General features: G+C 30.6%; 1 protein-coding gene across 3 annotated transcripts in view; it reads left to right on the plus strand.

Annotated features, from left to right (window-relative positions):
- Positions 1-2,566: 2,566 nt before the first annotated feature.
- The window catches only part of LOC145313631 (RUN domain-containing protein 1), a 61,241-nt gene continuing 45,704 nt past the window's right edge, over positions 2,567-18,103 (plus strand). For 2 of the 3 annotated variants that reach the window (XM_080153118.1, XM_080153119.1), the window contains exons 1-11: positions 2,567-3,192; positions 3,464-3,757; positions 5,497-5,571; positions 11,455-11,535; positions 13,356-13,457; positions 14,324-14,410; positions 15,042-15,110; positions 16,321-16,425; positions 16,714-16,748; positions 17,407-17,530; positions 18,015-18,101. In XM_080153118.1, coding sequence (XP_080009244.1) covers positions 2,842-3,192; positions 3,464-3,757; positions 5,497-5,571; positions 11,455-11,535; positions 13,356-13,457; positions 14,324-14,410; positions 15,042-15,110; positions 16,321-16,425; positions 16,714-16,748; positions 17,407-17,530; positions 18,015-18,101 — 1,410 coding nt within the window. In that variant the 5' untranslated portion in view covers positions 2,567-2,841. The remainder of the gene's footprint in view (positions 3,193-3,463; positions 3,758-5,496; positions 5,572-11,454; positions 11,536-13,355; positions 13,458-14,323; positions 14,411-15,041; positions 15,111-16,320; positions 16,426-16,713; positions 16,749-17,406; positions 17,531-18,014; positions 18,102-18,103) is intronic. The other variant, XM_080153120.1, reaches the window with a different exon arrangement.

Here is an 18,103-nt window from a genome sequence, read left to right on the forward strand (position 1 = left end):
AGTTTACATTACGTTTTTTTTTGCATTATACAGTTTGTCAAGTCAGAATGGACTTGCATGCGAATTGCACTGATAATAACCTTCCCTAATAATTTGCGTCCTAAGTAAAAACTACGGATCTACTGCAGTTGACGATAAATTATTGCTGGTAAGCAATATTTCCAAAAATCTACGAATTTTAAAGGCTGCTAGATGCCATACGGCTAAACGTACAGATCATGCCCGCACACTGCTTTAAGCGGCATAAGAAGGCTTACAAATAATCTGGAATAGCCATAAATAAATAATGCATAATTATCTCGCAGTGCAGAGAAATACGCAAAAAAGACCTATTTTACACGTTTTTTCTTCAGTGAAGCTTTCCCTGTGCATAATTGGATCTTGGCTATTACAGATTATTTGTAGGCCTTCTTATGCCGCTTAAAATGGTGTGCAGTTATGATCTGATCGTTCAGACGTTTGGCCGCTAGCAGCCTTTAAAATTCATAGATTTTTTGAAATATTGCTTACCAGCAATATTTTACCGTGAACTGCAGTAGATCCAAAACTACTTTTGTTTTTCTCCTTATCGTTTATTATGCTAAACCATCAAAGAATTGAAACTAAATATAATTAATTTCACATGTCATAACATATAAAAAATAAATAAATATATATCACTAATATATATTGAGAAAAAAAATTGTTAAAACTCGCCGTCTGCTAGAAATTAAGTTTATTGATACTTGTCTGCTATTTTTAAAACTAACTCATCAAGTTAGCGGCATTGATGCGCTAGTACCCAAAGTCAGTCAGATACTGCTAAATTCTTGCACATTCCCTTAAGCCAGTACCCAAAGTCTGAGACTCCTAAAAATTGAATATTCGTTCCATTGTCCCCTCCCTTACTTCCTGATTTTTAGCAGTGATTTTTTTATGATAAAGTTATTTTCCCCAGCTGAGAATGAAACCACTATTCACATACATAGAAGAGCTCCAAACTTAATCCTGTTAAATCCGATATCCGTAGAAAATTGTAATATTATACAGAATTCTGTGTGCTCTGCTCCCATTAGTCTTTAGCTAGGCATAGCTATACAGATTTAACTACATCCCATATTGTGGGAGTAACATACAAAGAATGGAAGTAATTCTTTAGGTTTTTGGTTTTACAATTCACTTACATTATTATTTAATCTATATTTAGAAGTATACTTAGGACTAACACTGGGCTAAAAATAATTAAGGAGTTTTCTAAATCTGGTATTTATATTGTTTGTGTTAAAATAAAATTTAAGATTCTGGCCCTTAGTAACCATAAAGCGTTAAAATATACAATACATTTTAGCCCCAAATAATTTAAAAACTAACCATTTGTTTACAATTAAACTTTCCTATTCTATTCTGATGAACTATTGAAATGATATACTTGAATCTCTATCTAGAAAACGAATTTTGGCCATATATCAGCATGGAAAATTTATATATAGAACATTATCGTTTTCAATATTGTACTTTTAGTATTTAAGATTGGAAAAATATAAAAATATAAATTTATCAAGTCTTGATCAAATTATTAAAAATTAAGTTAACCTGTTAAAAAAAGTTGTCGGTGTTTGTGGCGAGAGTTCTTGCAAAACCAGTGAATCTATATGGTTCTCTATTACAAACAAGCTTCTCAAAGGTCCCGGAAAGAGTTTTCGCATTAACCTTAAATTTAAAACCCGCTTGTGTGCAAAAAAGTTCTTAAAATATGGATTGTCTGTTTAGGAACAGGTTTAGACATTAAGCTGAATTTTAAAGTTTTAATAGCACGATTTCACTGAGGCCTACGCGCGGCTGCCGAGCCCATGGGTTTTAACTGTTTTTGGAGAGACCAACCTCCATAGAAAAATCGCACCCCTTGAAATTTTTATTGGAGAGAACGGTTATTTTTTTTCTAGGGTCTATTTCTCTTCGAAGGATGGTGGTACCCTACACACAAACACAGAAGATATCCTAGTACCTAGTATATGAGATAAATATTATTTACTAGAGGCGGCGTTCTAAATAAAATTATCCTGCTATTAGCTAGATTTCTTCCATTGTCCTATCCCTGTTTAAAGTATCAAAGTATTTATAATTTTGCTTCTCTTTCTTTAAAATATTTTAGGATCCTAAAATTTGTTATTTCAAATTATCGTCCTGAAAGGGTTAAAATGTTTAGTTAACTGTAAAATTTTAGTTCAATATCTGACCACATTAAGCATGTATCGCTAGTATCAAATTATTTTAAAACTAAGTTTTCTTTTATTTACTATATTATAAATTTAAATTTTCTATTTTATGAATATAAATTTAATACTTCCATATAATTCAAATAGCAACATGAAATAAAAAAAAGAATTTATTCTTCATACAGTAAAATAATGGGTCATATCGTTCTGGTCAATGAGAGTTTATTATAGATTATTGGAGCACTATGGGTTTTAAAACTTAATATTTGGAAAACTTGAGCTCATATATAGACATTTATTTTCTATATAGATCTGTCATTGATCTTGATGCAATAAAGCAGGCTGTTTTGTACATGTTAAAAATTGGAATATTTCATTAAATAAAAGTTCCCGCAAATATAAGATTTAAATTATGATAAATGACCTATGTCACGCTTCCACAAATGAGTTTGGCAGTTATCAAAATCTTAAGCTTCAGACAATGAAACTTGCTACTTCGGATAGTGATATTTTTGTTTATTTTGTGATTTACTTTTGTCAGAATTTATAATTTTATATTGAATTTTGGAGGGAATTAATACATGAATTAAGTTATAGTTCATTAATAAATCATGTAATTATTTAAGATCAATACATTTACATTTACATGATTTTTTCATTTCAGAATATGACTAATGTTGACAATGGCAATGATCAAATAAACATGAGCATAAGTTTAGCTATTAATGAAACCAAAATAAAAGAAAACTTAGAACTAGAAAATTCAATCCAAGAAAACAGTAATAAAGAAAAAGAAACTTTTAATTCCAACTCTGACATGTCTGACCAACCCAGGTCAAAAGGAAAAAAATCCACTTTTAGTACTAAAAAGAACAAATTAGATAAGTTAACAAACAAGGACACAAATGTACCTAATTCTGATATAGAGAAGGCTAAAGAAGAAACAAGTGGAGCTAGACACAATCCTTTCTTTGATGATAAAGTTGATGAGTATGAGGTAATGTTTAACACAATTACTCTATTTTTCATTATTTTTACAACTCAAGCCTACATAATCTAGGTCACTATTAAAGTCCATCAGTGACAATTATAAACATTTTTTGATTAGTTTTTATTGTTCTTGATGTCATTTTAGAGGGTAAGGGTTTTGAATTTTCTATTGTAATGTTTGTATGTTATTTTTTGGAAGCAAAACCGGATAGTGCTTCTTACAATGTGGTTTCTCTCGGTAGAATCTGTATAAAATGATAATTTTTTTACTTTAAAAGGATGAAGATTCCATGTTGAGCCGGCAAATAGACCAAGAACTAAATAATCTCTCTCTAACTTCTAAGCATGAACAAACTAATAACAGCACAATTGAAAATTATACTTTGATAACAAGCCCAAAATCTTCCAGTTTACAACCAAAAAAGACATCACCTCAGAAGAAGATTGATCCAACACTACACAACCTTTGTTTATCCAGTAAGAAGACTGCAGAATCTTTTAACTTTAGTTTTGGAATGATTGATACAGATGAACTAAAAAAGAAACATAATTCTATATTTGATCCTGAGCAGGTACTCCCTACTTTGTACTATTTCCTATTTTCCCTTTAATCTTTAGTTGCGGAGCTACTATATATCAGTTTTTTCCTTATGGCAATCAGTGATATTGTTGTCCAAATTTTGAGTTCAGATATTATACCCCTTCTTTTTTCTTTCTTTCTGCTACCTTTTATTTTTCTAACCTAAACTTGAATGTTTTTTTTAGTTTTGACACTACAAGCATATTCTATAAAGCTTAGGATCCTCACACTGTCTGTATGTGTGTCTGTAACACATCATATTAATTTCTTGTTTATTTATAAAATAGCTCCGTTGTTTTTGCACGTTATATTGTGATTTCAAAGCGTAGTTACATCTTAAAGCCAGCTTAATAATAATATCTAACTTTTCTATATTTTAAATTAATAATTCAACGAACATAAAGAACAACTTTGAAATCCGATTTTAGAAGCGTATTAGGCAAAATAATGAATAATTACTATACCCTACCCCTTTCTTTGTTATGCCTATCTAAAAAATAGTTACTTGCCATCCTATCCGATAATAGAATGTCAATATGCCAAAGTATTAGAATGTTGGTGTGTCTATTGTAATAAAATGGTTTTATGTATAAATTTCTAGTTTCAGTAAATAATTTCTAATACTTCTATAGGATATGTATGTTTAAAAACAGTAATCCTTTATACTTAAAAAAGGCATTAATTTTCATAAAAACTAATCTTGTTATTTCAAAATTGTATCCTTATAAATAAAGCCTCTCTTTTACTCTCTTTTACTCATGTAATTACATATGAAACTAAGAATCAAATGCACATTATAAAAGGTATATTGCAAAATAGTATTCTATCTTCAGTTTGTAAGTATCAGCAAATTATTGATATAAACATGATAAAAAAAACAATAGTATGTTTTTGACAGTTTTCAAAGGATTCTTATTTAATTTTATTACGCCTTTTTACCCTGAATCTGAATTGAAATTTTATAAATAAATATTATTTTAATGGGTCCGAACGGGAGGGAAAATTTGGCTTTCGATATTTTCTTTAACACTTCAAACCAAAAACTTTTATTGTTTAAACAAAAATTTAAAGCGGCATATCCTTCTCTCTCTCTACCCTTAAAAGGATTGTCTGCAACAAAAATAAATATTGTTTTTTTTTTCAAAATCTAACCTGAAACTTTTGTTCCCTGTTCAATTTTAGGCATATTTTATATTTGTAGCATCGCGATCGAAGACCTTGAAAATTTTGACCTCCAATACTTAGAACTTCCCGTCCCTCTATATGTGCTCCTTTAGTGATGGACTGTGGTGTATTATTCTATTTTTGTTGCTATTGCCGCTGTACAAAGCTGTTAATCGCAGTATCTCGCTGTACATCGTTTGTTCAGAACGTGGATAGAGGCAGAGCAGAGCGAGCAGCGTCGAGCCGAAGTCAGATTTTTCTGGCTGACTGGCCTAAGTATTAGTATACGTTTTTTGGCGTATGAGAATGAATAGGGCGCGACAAGAGAAAATTTCCGGAAAGTATGTTTAGTTATAGCGGGAGTACAAATAGGCGGGGGGCAACGTTTTCTTCGATCACGATGCTACAAATTTAAAATTTGCCTAAAATTGAACAGAGAACAATAGTTTAAGGTTAAATTTTGAAAAATCAAATTTTGTTTTTGTTGCTGTCAGTCCTTTTAAAGGTTTTGTAAAGTCGCAACCGCAAGTTGTTACTTCAAGAAGCATAACAAGGAATATTAATAAGGACATAATAGAAGCCGAGTCTTCCAAAACTGAAGAAGAATTACATGATGTAATGTTTTCAAAATTTAGTTTAAAGGTAATTTTTTATTATTTTTTTAAATATCATTATTGTAAAAAAAAAATAATGTATTATCGCATACCCTTATAAAATGCTCCCAGCTTTCTAATATAACGAATTTACCCCATCCTATCCTCTGACCATGGAGGAACGTAATGACCAATATCTAAGTAATATTTTAGCAACCTCAATTGACGACAAAAATTAACCTGTCACAATATCAGTGGCGTGCGAAGCACTTTGTCTAGGGGGGGGCATTTTGAAGATTTTGTAAAATTTTGCCCCCCCCCCAAATCAAAGTGCCCCGGGGGGGGGGGGGCACTTTGCTTTAGGGGGGGCATTTTGATTATATATACTAATTTTAAATAAGGGCGTTTTAAGGGGTGGGATTATTTGATTATGGGCCTTCTAGTCCTTATCCCTTCTTCCCCATCCCTTCCCCCATCCCTATTTCTCATTTATATCCCCCATCTCTTCCCCCCCCCCATCTCTTCTCCCCACCCTGCAATGACCGAAGGCAAGGGAGCTAGAAAGCATCTTCGAAAAAAAAAGTACAGAAGATAATTTAACCTTCCCCCCACACCCCGGGCCCCCCCCCACAGTAGGATTTTTGGTAATTTTTAAATTTCCTCAATTTTGAGTTAAATATCCCAAAGGCTAGTATTACCATTCAAAAGTTGCCATACAACAGATTTTTTAATATACTACAAAATTAGGCAAAATACAGCAGTTTTGCTGAACGTGGTCAAAGGAATTTTTTTTAAAAGTGATTTTTTTTTATTAAAATCAACATACATTGCTTTTCCTACTTTTTCCTAGAATAAATTGGTGTAAAAATTTGATTAAATGATATGTAACAATATTTCATTGATATAGACAGATGTTTCTACTTTAAAATGCAAAGAAAACTAAGAAAAGTTGTCATAAATCTGTAATTTAAAATCCAAGAAGACCTCAAATTGCATCTTAAAATAACATGCATTTTTTACGTTTAAAGGTTTTTCTAACTTGGGGCTATGAGGTGCCAAAAGTTATTTAGGCCCTGATTAAATTCAAGTATTCATAATTCAAGATTAGTTCATAACTCTTTGCACCTCGTAGCCCCAAATTAGAAATTAAGCTTAGAAAATAGACACTGTGAAGTTTTATTAATATAAATTAAATACCATTATGAAGTCAAACTACTAAAAATTGATATAATTTAATAACACACATATTTAATCTTTAAAGGTTACCTTTCCGTTTTTAATAGTGAAGATATTCTGTAAATGATACGTCCATCTGTCAGTACATCTGTCCGTTAGAAACAGTATTAGGGAAAACGTGAATTTGTCGGTTGCTATTTAAAAGACTTTATTACCATACTAAGAAGCATCCAGATTATAATTTACTAAGTCCTTCAGTCTATTGGTAAGGGTCTGACAACCAGTTGATTTATATTTGAACAAGGATGACAACATTCATAAAAGCAAAGCTCTGAAACAGGGTGACAGACAAAAATTAACTCTTGTAGAGCGTGAATATGTAAAATATATATAAATAAGTCTTATCAAAATTTTGCCTAAATTTGTTGCAAAAGTTCTTAAATATAAAATACTTTTTGAGGGTACACGGACATTGTTAGGAATTGATTATAGAGATGCTTTGCTTATAATATTGTACCTATTATATAAATTAAAAATCAACATTAACGTATGGACATTCTGGTAATGATTATAGAGTTGATATGCTTTCCAAATCGTACAGAACTAATACAGGAATCAATAGAACAATTCTAACATGCCTAAGTTAACGAAAAAGCTAACGTTACGGACGCAGGGACGTACGGACTGACCCTAATTAAAGAAAAGCTTCGCTGTAATTTTAAATAGACATTTTTTTTGGGGGGGGGGGGGGGTAAAGATTTACCTCATTGATGGTAATCTACTCTATATAAAACTAACGTCTGCGCCCCTAGCATCTTTGAAGGGCAGAAAAATAGCTTAAAAACAATACCCAGGCTTATTTATAAAAATGTAATAGCCTAAAACCATCCTATAAGAAGCTTCCCTCTAAAGAAGAACCATATCGGTTCAGTGGTGAGTGAGATCCTTCGCTACACACAAAAAAAGCTTAGTACATTATATTATATGATATACTGAAAATATATATACAATGATTATTATGCTCAATTTTTATAAATGTGCGTATGTCTTCCTTTCTGTATTTCTAAAACATTTTAATTAAATTTGATTTCCAACCCACTATTTTTTTCTGTCTGTCCTTTAACTTTGTTTGAAATACTTAATTTTTAATGTTCTTTCCTTTCAATGCCCTTGGTTTCTAAATTTGATAATAGTCCCTAAATCAACATTCATTTACTGAAGGTATTGCTTAAACTTTCCATCCAACTATTAAAATTTGAAAATAACAAGGATGACAACATCCATTAAAGCAAAGCTCTGAAACGGTGGGACAAACGAACATTAACACTTATAGATTGTCATAACTAAATAATCAGAACATAAATGCATAAAAGTTTAACAGAATTGTAAGTAAATTTGTTGAAAAACTGAATAATTGCAGGATTATTTTTAAGGACATTGTAATAGGGCTCGGCAGCCTAGATACCTCAGGAAAACCTTTTACAATTTTAAATATCAACTGAAAGTTTGAACCTGACCCAAGTTTGACAATCCCTCTTATCAAAAATCTTTTAAAACATCAAAATGGGTTAAAATTTACAGCTTAGTCACAGCTGATGCGCAGCTGCCGAGCCCTGTATATTATTTATTGAAAACTTAGAAGCATATATTATATATATTAATCATATATGTACACCTTAAAACTCTTCAAAAGTTTTAACTGAGGTCTAAGTCTATGTTAAAAAAAAAATTCTTTTTAACAGAATAATATCAGAAATTTCGATTTTTTAACTATATGAGTAGAGTAGTTCTAGGAACATTTTTCTTATTAAAATCACAATAATCTATAATACAAAGTAGCTTGATGTCTGTCCGTCCATCCGTCCGTCTGTCCGTCTGAAGCTTAAGATCTCGGTAACAACTGAACCGATTGGATTCTACTCTTCAGTGTATATACCTATTGGTCCTGTGGTGGTTTTAAGCTATTTTCTTGGGGGATGGGACACCCCCAACCCCCCCAAAAATGAAAATTTCCCCCCCCCCAAAAAAAAAAATTTTTCATATTTTTTTTCTAATTTTAATGTTTTATATGTTTTTATATATTTTTATTAATTTTTATATTTTTTTATACTTTTTTATACTTTTTTATATTTTCTTTATATTTTAAATTATTTTTCTTCTTTTTAAATTTCTTTTCTTCTTTTAAACTTTGTTTTATCAAATTCAAAAAGATTGTGAAAACTTCCTTCTTCTGTGGGGAGAAGCCCTAAAAAGACTAATGGCAAAGAAAATTTATAAAACAATAAAAAAAAGAAAAATTTCAAAGGTTTTAAATAATATAAATCAATATAAAAAGTTATAAAGAGTTATAAAATGTTATAAAGAGTTATAAAATGATATAAAGAGTAATAAAATGTTATAAAATACAAAAAAATATCTACAAATATGTAAACAAAATTTTTAAAATTCTCCCCTGAACCTTCAGAAATAAAGCCCCTAGAGGCTAGGGGCGAAGCCGCTAGTATGTATATAATATGTTATATTACATAAGCTATAACCTGTATATGAAAGATTTTAACTTTATTTTTAGATAAAATAATTTTTAGTTGGCATTTATGACTCATAAAGTTAAAAAATCCCCAAATTAGCCAAAAAACCCACTGTGCCCCCCCCACCACAAAACATTTTTTATGGGTGGAAGAAGATGTTATAAAATCTCAGCAGGAAGGATTAATAACCTCATTAAAAAAATTTGGGGGGTGGGAGATAAAAACACTCATTTTGGAAATAATTTACCAAATATTAACCTAATATGTAAAACTGATTTTAAATATTTCTTTATTGTATGACAACAAGGATGACAACATCTTTAAGTAGCAAAGCACAAAAAATCATTAATAAGAATACAGACAAGAAGATTTAAAGAGCATCTGTTGAAAAAAATATATTTTAGGTAGAAAAAGTCACAAATCCTTTTTCCTGGATGTTGTGTGATGACAGTCAAAGTAAATTACATACTGGATGCTCGAAACAGCGAGAAATTTTTTTTTTTTAATATTATAATCCACAAAAAAAAATTTCATACCATAAAAACCAAAGATATAAAGAACTATGTAAAAAATAAAAAGAATTACTTGTCCTTTCATCCACAGATATAAAAATCTCTTAGAAATATGGAAAACTTTGGGGTGTAGTCTCTTTTGTGGCAATGCCTCTTAAGGGACATTTCGTCGTATTTTCATAGTAGCTTTTAATAGGTTATTCTAGGTTAAGTTAGGTCAGGTGATTTCCCCGCAGGGTTAGGCAATTAGCCCTGCAGGAGCTATAAATAGGGGAAAAGCTACTGTGAAAATATGATGAAATGCGCCTTAAGAGGCAATGTCACAAAAGGGACTATACCCGAAATTTAGAAGATACAAAAATAGCCAAAAACGTCCTGAAAAGCAGTCCAACATCCATGAATTTTTAATAGTTAATTATACTCCATAATGATGGGACTGTTAACTTAAGTTTTAGCCTTCTATCTTTAATTGCAGTTGAAAAAAATCACATTTCCCCCTTAGCATTACGTACTGACAGCCATAGTGAATTATAGAGAAGCTAAAAAGTTATATCAACATATTTAATGGCACTTTAAAACTCTGTTAATTTTTCATTATGTGGTGTTTCCAAGGATTTATAAGGGCGGTGCGTGAAGCGCACCTAAAAATATTTACTCCCCCTTTGAACTAAAATCAATTAAAGACAACAAGAGTGGCGTATTTTATCAAGTTAGGAATATAGAGTGTAGTTAGTTTTAAGGGTTTTTAATAAAAATTGCCATAAAAAAAACATGTCTTTTTGTAAGGGTATGTACACAAAAAAAATGTTAAACTTATCCTGAAAATAATATGACATCATATATAGTTATTCATTTAGACAGACATACAGTGTTGAGAAAAAGGCTTAGATGAATATCAATGCTGTTTCTTTTTTATATAGAATAACTTTTTGATTAAATATTTGTTGTTTACAAATGTTTTTATAGAAATAAAAACAAAATATACAATGTGATAAAAAGCAGAAACCATTTGGAAGTGCGCGAAGCGCAAATTTTTTTCTTCAAATATGCAGGGAGGGAGGGGTTTTTGGGCTATTTATTACACTAGTCCCCAATATTTCATATAAAATTTTCTTATTCTTTGGCTCAACAACGTTGGGGACTTTAATGGAATTTTGATTGGTTGGTTAATTAAGTCGAGTTTCCATACATTTCATCCACTAATTGTAATCTATATAAGGGGTAATTTTGTGTATCATTATTGGGGATGTACAAAATTTCTTTGGTAAAAAGTTTATATTATAATAAAATACTTCCTATTACCTGGTTTGTTATGTTCAGTGAAAAAAGATTATAACCTAATTTCTACACTAATTAAAAAATTTGGTAAGGTTAAATGAACAGTAACTGTCTGTTTGGCGCGAAGCGCCAAAAATTTTTTTTTGAGTATTTCTTGATCTTTTTTTGGAAACTGGGATAATTTTGCTTTTTGTAGGGTAGGGGGCAAAAAGGGGCATTTTTGTTGACCAGGGGGGGGGCAAAATGGGGCATTTTTCAACATTTAGGGGGGGCGGTGGCTAGGGGGGGCAGGGGGGGGGGGGCGTTTTGGTCGCTAGGGGGGGGGGGGCGATTGCCCCAAATGCCCCCTTCAGTTCGCACGCCACTGCACAATATCCATTTATTCTATATCCATTTATCTTATAGCTGTTTCATAAATTTTAAATGTTCATTGCTTAGGAGGACCTAGTTGATGATGAGTTTGAAGATGATTTCGACGATGAATTTGATGAAATTGTTTACAGGCACAAAGAAAATCAGGTACACACATAAAAAATTAAATTATATATCAACATTAATTAATCTTATTATAGAGTAGTCATGCCGATAAGTGAAACAAATTGCTAATTCCGTATGATTTATTGGATAAACAGCAAAATGGTAAAACCAAAAATTAAATAATAGTAATATTTAACATATCCATAACAACATACAAAGATTTTCATCACTATCATTAAACAGCGGGAAAGTTATAGGCATTCGTACGGAACATTTTATCATCTATAATACAAAGTAGAACGATGTCTGTTTGTTTGTCTGTCTGTTTGTAGCGAAGGATCTCGCTAACCGCTGAACCGATCGGGTTCTCCTTTACAGGATAGCTTCTCATAGGTACCGGGAAGGTTTATAACTATTTTCTTTTAAAACTAAAATTAAAAAAAAAAAAAAATTCCTCTCCCCCAAATTTTTTTTTATATTTTTCTGTTAAATCTAAAATACGAAAAATTGATGAACTGAAATTTAGTTGCCGAATGTGTACGCAGTTTGAAGATTTTTAGTTAGTAGTAAATATTGAGATAGGATGAGAAAACACCCAGGAAACTGCGTACACATTTGGCAACTAAATTTCAGTTCATCGTAAAATTGGTTTGTTTAAACCTCTTGGGGCAAAGCCCCTAGAGGTTTAATCAAACCAATTTTTAGAGGGGCGAAGCCACTAGTTATATATATTGCAAATAAACGCTAGTTTATGTGACTATTCTATCCCTTCTCCGTTCGGTGGAGGGGCCAAATATCGCTTCCTTTACTTATTATAATACTTTATAGATCTCACGAATTCCAACTGATAAATAGATAAAATATATACATACATTAAATCTTTTCTTTGAACAGTAGGAAAAAGTCAATGGGAATTAAAAACTGACTTGACTCGAAGACAAGAAAGAAAGCATTAGCGTGTTACAACTATGACGGCTTGAAAACTGATGGTGGCTGCGGCTGATTGTGGCTTTCAGTGGTTATGGCTAAGAGATAGAATGGATTAGGCTGACGGTGGTTTTTGTACAGTAAATTAAGATCTAGCTGCTTAGTAAGGCTGTAGCTTATGGTTGCTTAGATTTCGTGAAGCTCAAATTTGTGGCTCAGTGTTGCAGATTATTTCTTAAAGACAAACAGCTTACTGGCGCGGTTTGTTTTGGTTATTACTGCAGCATTGTCAATTGCACGAATGATTGTTGTTGCGGCTGGGTTTGGCTTACGCTAATTGTAGTTTATGCTGGTTAAGGCTAAGAAAACTTAAATTTTAAAATAATCGCTGTAGCTGGTTGAGGTAACTTATTTTGGTAAGACACATAGCTAACGACAAGGCATATCGGGTGGTTTAAGTAAACCGCGCAGCTAAGTAAAGATATAGCTCTAGAGTATTATATTTATACCCTAATTAGAAGGAATGACTTTGTATACCGTAGGTATGAATTTGTTAAGATTACAACATTTTAATGTCTTATTGTGATAACTTATCATAGGTTTAACAATATTCTATATAACAATTTTAACAATATATAAAGCAAGTTTCCAATTCTTGTTAAATTTAATACCTAAATTTTAAATCTTTTGATACAGTTTGACTCTGAGTAAACTCATTCCATTGAATGTTTGCTGAAATATCTAATAACAGTGTAAATTGCATATCACCTGTCTGTCTTTGTACAAACTACTAACTTATAATCAGTTTTTACTTTGGTAAAAGTTAGCTTGAAAACAACTTCGGGGCCTTATCTTCTTCATGTACAATTTCTTGTACTTATTTTTTAAGGAAATTGATGAATATTTTTTAAAAGAAATATTTACTCTTTTCCTAGGCACCTTGTCGGTCACCATGGAGCGAAGATAGCGCAAAAACTCCCTTGGGACAGAGACTTGGACCCGTAGGACAGGATAGGGACGAATCTGATGAATTTGAGGTTAATTTTATAACAGTTTATTTTATTTAATAGAAATTATTATTATACCAACCTTTAATTTTTAAAAGCGAAGCTTTTCTATAATTAGGGTCGGTCCGTACGTCCGTCCGTCCGTCCGTCCGAGATAGATAGCTTTTATTCGTTAATTTAGGCATGTTAGAATTGTCCTATCGATTTCAAACTTTGCATGATGATTCCTGTAGTAGTTAGGTACGATTTAGAAAGCGTAGCAACTCTATAATCATTACCAGAATGTCCGTACGTCCATTTTAAACATGTTGATTTTTCTACTTTTTTAACAACAAATTTTTATGTGATCTAATTATCCGTTTGATCTGATTTTTGGTATATTGATTCCTGGGATAACAAAGAACAATATTTAAGCGAAGCAACTCTATAATCAAGTCCTAAAAATGTAAGTATGTCCATAAACATTATCCCGTATCAAGCAGTTTTCCAACAAATTTACTTAAATTTTGCTTCGACTCTTTCGATACTTTTATATTCTGATTATTCAGTTCAGACACTATACAAGTGTTAATGTCCGTTTGTCCTACCGTTTCAGTGCTTCGCTTTTATGGATGTTGTCATCCTTGTTTTTTATAATTTCAAAGTATTATTTTTAAGTACGGTGGATAGTTTTTTACATATCAAATATAATTCTAAACTACTTTTTAAAAAACTCTTCAAAGGCTTTTTATTAAGTAGGTCAATAGTGGCAAATACTACCTACAATTAATTGAACAATTGGATATAAGCTTCAACAGCAGGTTATTTATGAATGCTACAGGCCTAACGGACCTTACCATAGCTACATAGTTTTAAATATAAATACTAACGATTTAACTAAATAAATTTACGTTTAGGATGAATTAAGTACTGACACAGGAATCGAAGAAAGTTCAGATGTTGAAAATTTAAAACAAAAACTCATGACAATGCAACGAGATCAGGTAAGATTTATAAATATACGATATACATTAAACTATAAAAGTTGGAAAGATTTTTAATCAATATAATATATTTGAAATCTGCATAAAATTTTAAGGATTTTTTATAAAATTAGGTTTTTATATAATTCTTTATTTAAAGGCGCAAATACAAATTAAGTTAAATAATTTTGAGATCTGTTATTGGTGGATTGAAAACTATCTGCGCTCTGATTGGAGAAGCTTAAGTGACGTACATCATTCAACCAATTAGAGCGTAGGTAGTTTTCAATCCAGCTATCCTATTGGTCAAAATTTATTAACTTAAATCGTATTTGCGCCTTTAAATAAAGAATTATATAAAAAAACGAATTTTATAAAAAATCCTTAAAATTTTATGCAGATTTCAAATCTATTATATTGATCAAAAATCTTTCCAACTTTTATAGTCTAATATACATATTCAAATTTAAATAACACATAAAACAGTTGTATGAAATAGAAGTTACACAACTACTAAATAAGTTAATTTAGTTTTTCAATTTGTAATGTCACCTTGTTTTAAAATATATATAGAGAAGCTTATGACTTCTTCTTAAGTTTCGATATTTTTTAATGGAAATAAATTTATGACTTATAGAGTAAAATTACCTAGATGGAGCTAAGTGGAAACCTGCAAGCTATGACATCACATTATGCAAGGCTCCAATTTAGATTTGAACAGGTATTAGAAAAAAATATAAACACTAATTTTTATTTACTCTGTTAACTATTTAATCTTTTTAGTAGCGAAGCTACTCTATAATTCACCTTGTCCGTCCGTCAGTCCGTCCGTCAGTCCGTAACGCTATGGGGGAAGTGGGATTTACTCAGCTCCTGTAAAAGGTAGAATGCTGAAATATTTTGACAACGTTCCCATCATTAAGGAGCACAATTAATTATAAAACATCGATGGCGATAGGACCACTTTTTAGCAGGTTTTAGGCTATTTTTGTATTTTTCACATTTTTCTCCATATCTTCAGTGTTTATGGTGCGATTTTCAAAATTTTTTCAGTTATAGATATTAACATTAAATTTCCAGTTGTTTAAAGAAAACAACTATGAAGGTTAGACTGCCTTTAAGCAGGTTTTAGGCTATTTTTGTATTTTTCACATTTTTCTCCATATCTTTGGTGTTTATGGTCCGATTTCCAAAATTTTTTAGTTATAGATATCAAAATTAAATTTCCTGTCCTTTAAAGAAAACAACTATGACAGCCAGACTGCCTTTCAGCAGGTTTTAGGCTATTTTTGTATTTTTCACATTTTTCTCCATATCTTTGGTGTTTATGGTACAATTTTCAAAATTTTTTCAGTTATACATATCAAAATTAAATTTCCAGTTGTTTAAAGCAAACAACCATGACGATTAGACTTCCTTTTTGCAGGTTTTTGGCTATTTTTAAATTTTTCTATATCGTTGATGTATATAGTCCGATTTTCCAAATTTTATTAAGTTAAGGATTTAAAAATTAAATTTCCTGTCGTTTTAAGAAAACAAGAATGGCGGTCAGACTGTCTTTTAGCAGGTTTTTGCTATTTTTATATGTTTTACATATTTCCCCATATCTTTGGTGTTTTTGGTCCAATTTTAAAACTTTTTTGGGATATCAGTATCAAAATAATTTTTCCCATTGTTATGAGCATCTTTTATGTAATTTACTTTGACCATCATCATTATACAAAATAAAACAGGGTTTCTTGTATATTTTCTCCAATAAATCAATTAATGAATACACTTTAAATATACGTATATGATTTTTTTGTGCTTCGCTACTTATGGATGCTGTCATCCTTGTTCTTTAAAATGTTGTACAAATTATTCTTTTATTTATTGAATAAGAACATATAAGACAAAAATAATGATTTGTTTCCTCTATATTTTGTGCACAGGTAATGTCAGCAACGCCTGAAGCCAGAGAAAAAATGCTGGAGGAACTTCAAAAGTTTGCCTTTACTGGAATACCTGACTTCAGGATCGTTCCATCGTTGCCCAAGGTTTAATTTACTTTACAATAATTTTAGGATGCTGAATTTTACTTGTTTAATTGGATTATGGTGAAATCCACTTAAAAATTGTATAATGCTAAAATAATTAGTCAATCAAGTACACATGACGTACTTGAAAACTTGAAAAAGGACACTGACAGAAATCAATAAAATCAAAAAGTTTTCAAACTTTTAAATACTTCTTGTGCATTCTTGGAATAATTTGTTTAAGTGATTGAAAAATGTACCTTCTTCTATGATCATTTTTAAAGTGTAATTTTAAAAAGTATTTTTTAGGTTGTAGATTGTGAAATTAATGAATTAGTATCACCAGGAAAACATTAACATATCAAAACATAAATTAAATATGTATCCAAACACGAAAATTAGATGTTTTGGAACATCAAAATACTCCATAATAGCCAGAATAATTTTCTCGTATTCATTCGAATCCGGATAGGAACCGGTTCTTATGCATACGAAAAAACTATGTCTAGCATCGTATTATATCCAGCTTTCTACGAATATAAAAATGTACAATCATAAGATTAAAACCAGTTTTTTAGCCCGTGCCTTCGGCACCTCGGGGCTAAATAAATTGGTTTTAATCTTATAATTGTACATTCTATATCCGCGGAAAGCCGTTCATAATACGATGATATTAACTTAACTCTTTCTTGCAGGAATGTAGCGGTAGGACAATAAAAAATGGTATGTTTTAGAGCCAATTTTTAATAATCTTCAAAACCTGAAGTATTAAGAAAATTTTGAACACTTTGATTAGAGCAAATCAAGTCAGTTATTGAAGGTATTAAAATTGGATTAAAACAGTTTTATATTGCTGGGAAGATTTTCTAACTGATCATAAAAGGCAACATTTTAAATTTGAACCTCTTTATTTTCAAAATAAAAATGAAAGTAAAAGATTTTTTCTGTTATGGTGTAAAATATTGTATTATTATGTATAGTAGTTTATGTTAAATTATTAAAAGAAAAAGAACAAGATAACAAGCTAGACAGAGGAAAACTGATACAAGAACAAAAGAAATTAGAAGAAGAGACAATAAGCCAACTTAGAAATAAACTTGAGGAACTTGAGAGTTATGCTTATAAGGTATTTATTTTATCTGATCACGTGACTGTTTATTTCATATTTTTTTGTGTCAGCAATGAAAAGAGTATCTATGATACTAGCAAAAGTTTTATAACAATATTCCTCTATGATTGTGAAGATTGAGGATCTGTAGCATCATAATTTTTATGAAGTAAAGATATTTTGCGTTTTATGGTTTGAATTAATATGAAATAAATAGCTTGAACTATATTAAACTTTGATCATAATGTATGTATTGAACTAAAATTTTAAAGTTTTGAAACAACAGGAACCAAAAGTTTACAACTCTCTACTATTTATTACTATTTCAAAGGTTTTAATATCCACATTAATATTAATCAAACTATTTAATTTCAAAGATTAACGTTTAATGTTAAATATAAATTATTGTATAACAGGTTTTACTGGTTCTCTAATGTTGTTGCAATAAGCTTTTATATTCTGAATGTTATATATTTATATCATTTTTGTTTGTTAAAATTAGAGTGGAAGTTTAAATCTTCCTTCTTCTGTTGTTCTACAAAGACAGAAAATGGTCATGGAACAGCTCAAAGAGAGATTGAATTTAGATGT

This window comes from Acartia tonsa, chromosome 3 (genome assembly GCF_053477335.1).
Source record: "Acartia tonsa isolate MP-2025a chromosome 3, ASM5347733v1, whole genome shotgun sequence".
NCBI classification, from domain to species: Eukaryota; Metazoa; Arthropoda; class Copepoda; order Calanoida; family Acartiidae; genus Acartia; species Acartia tonsa.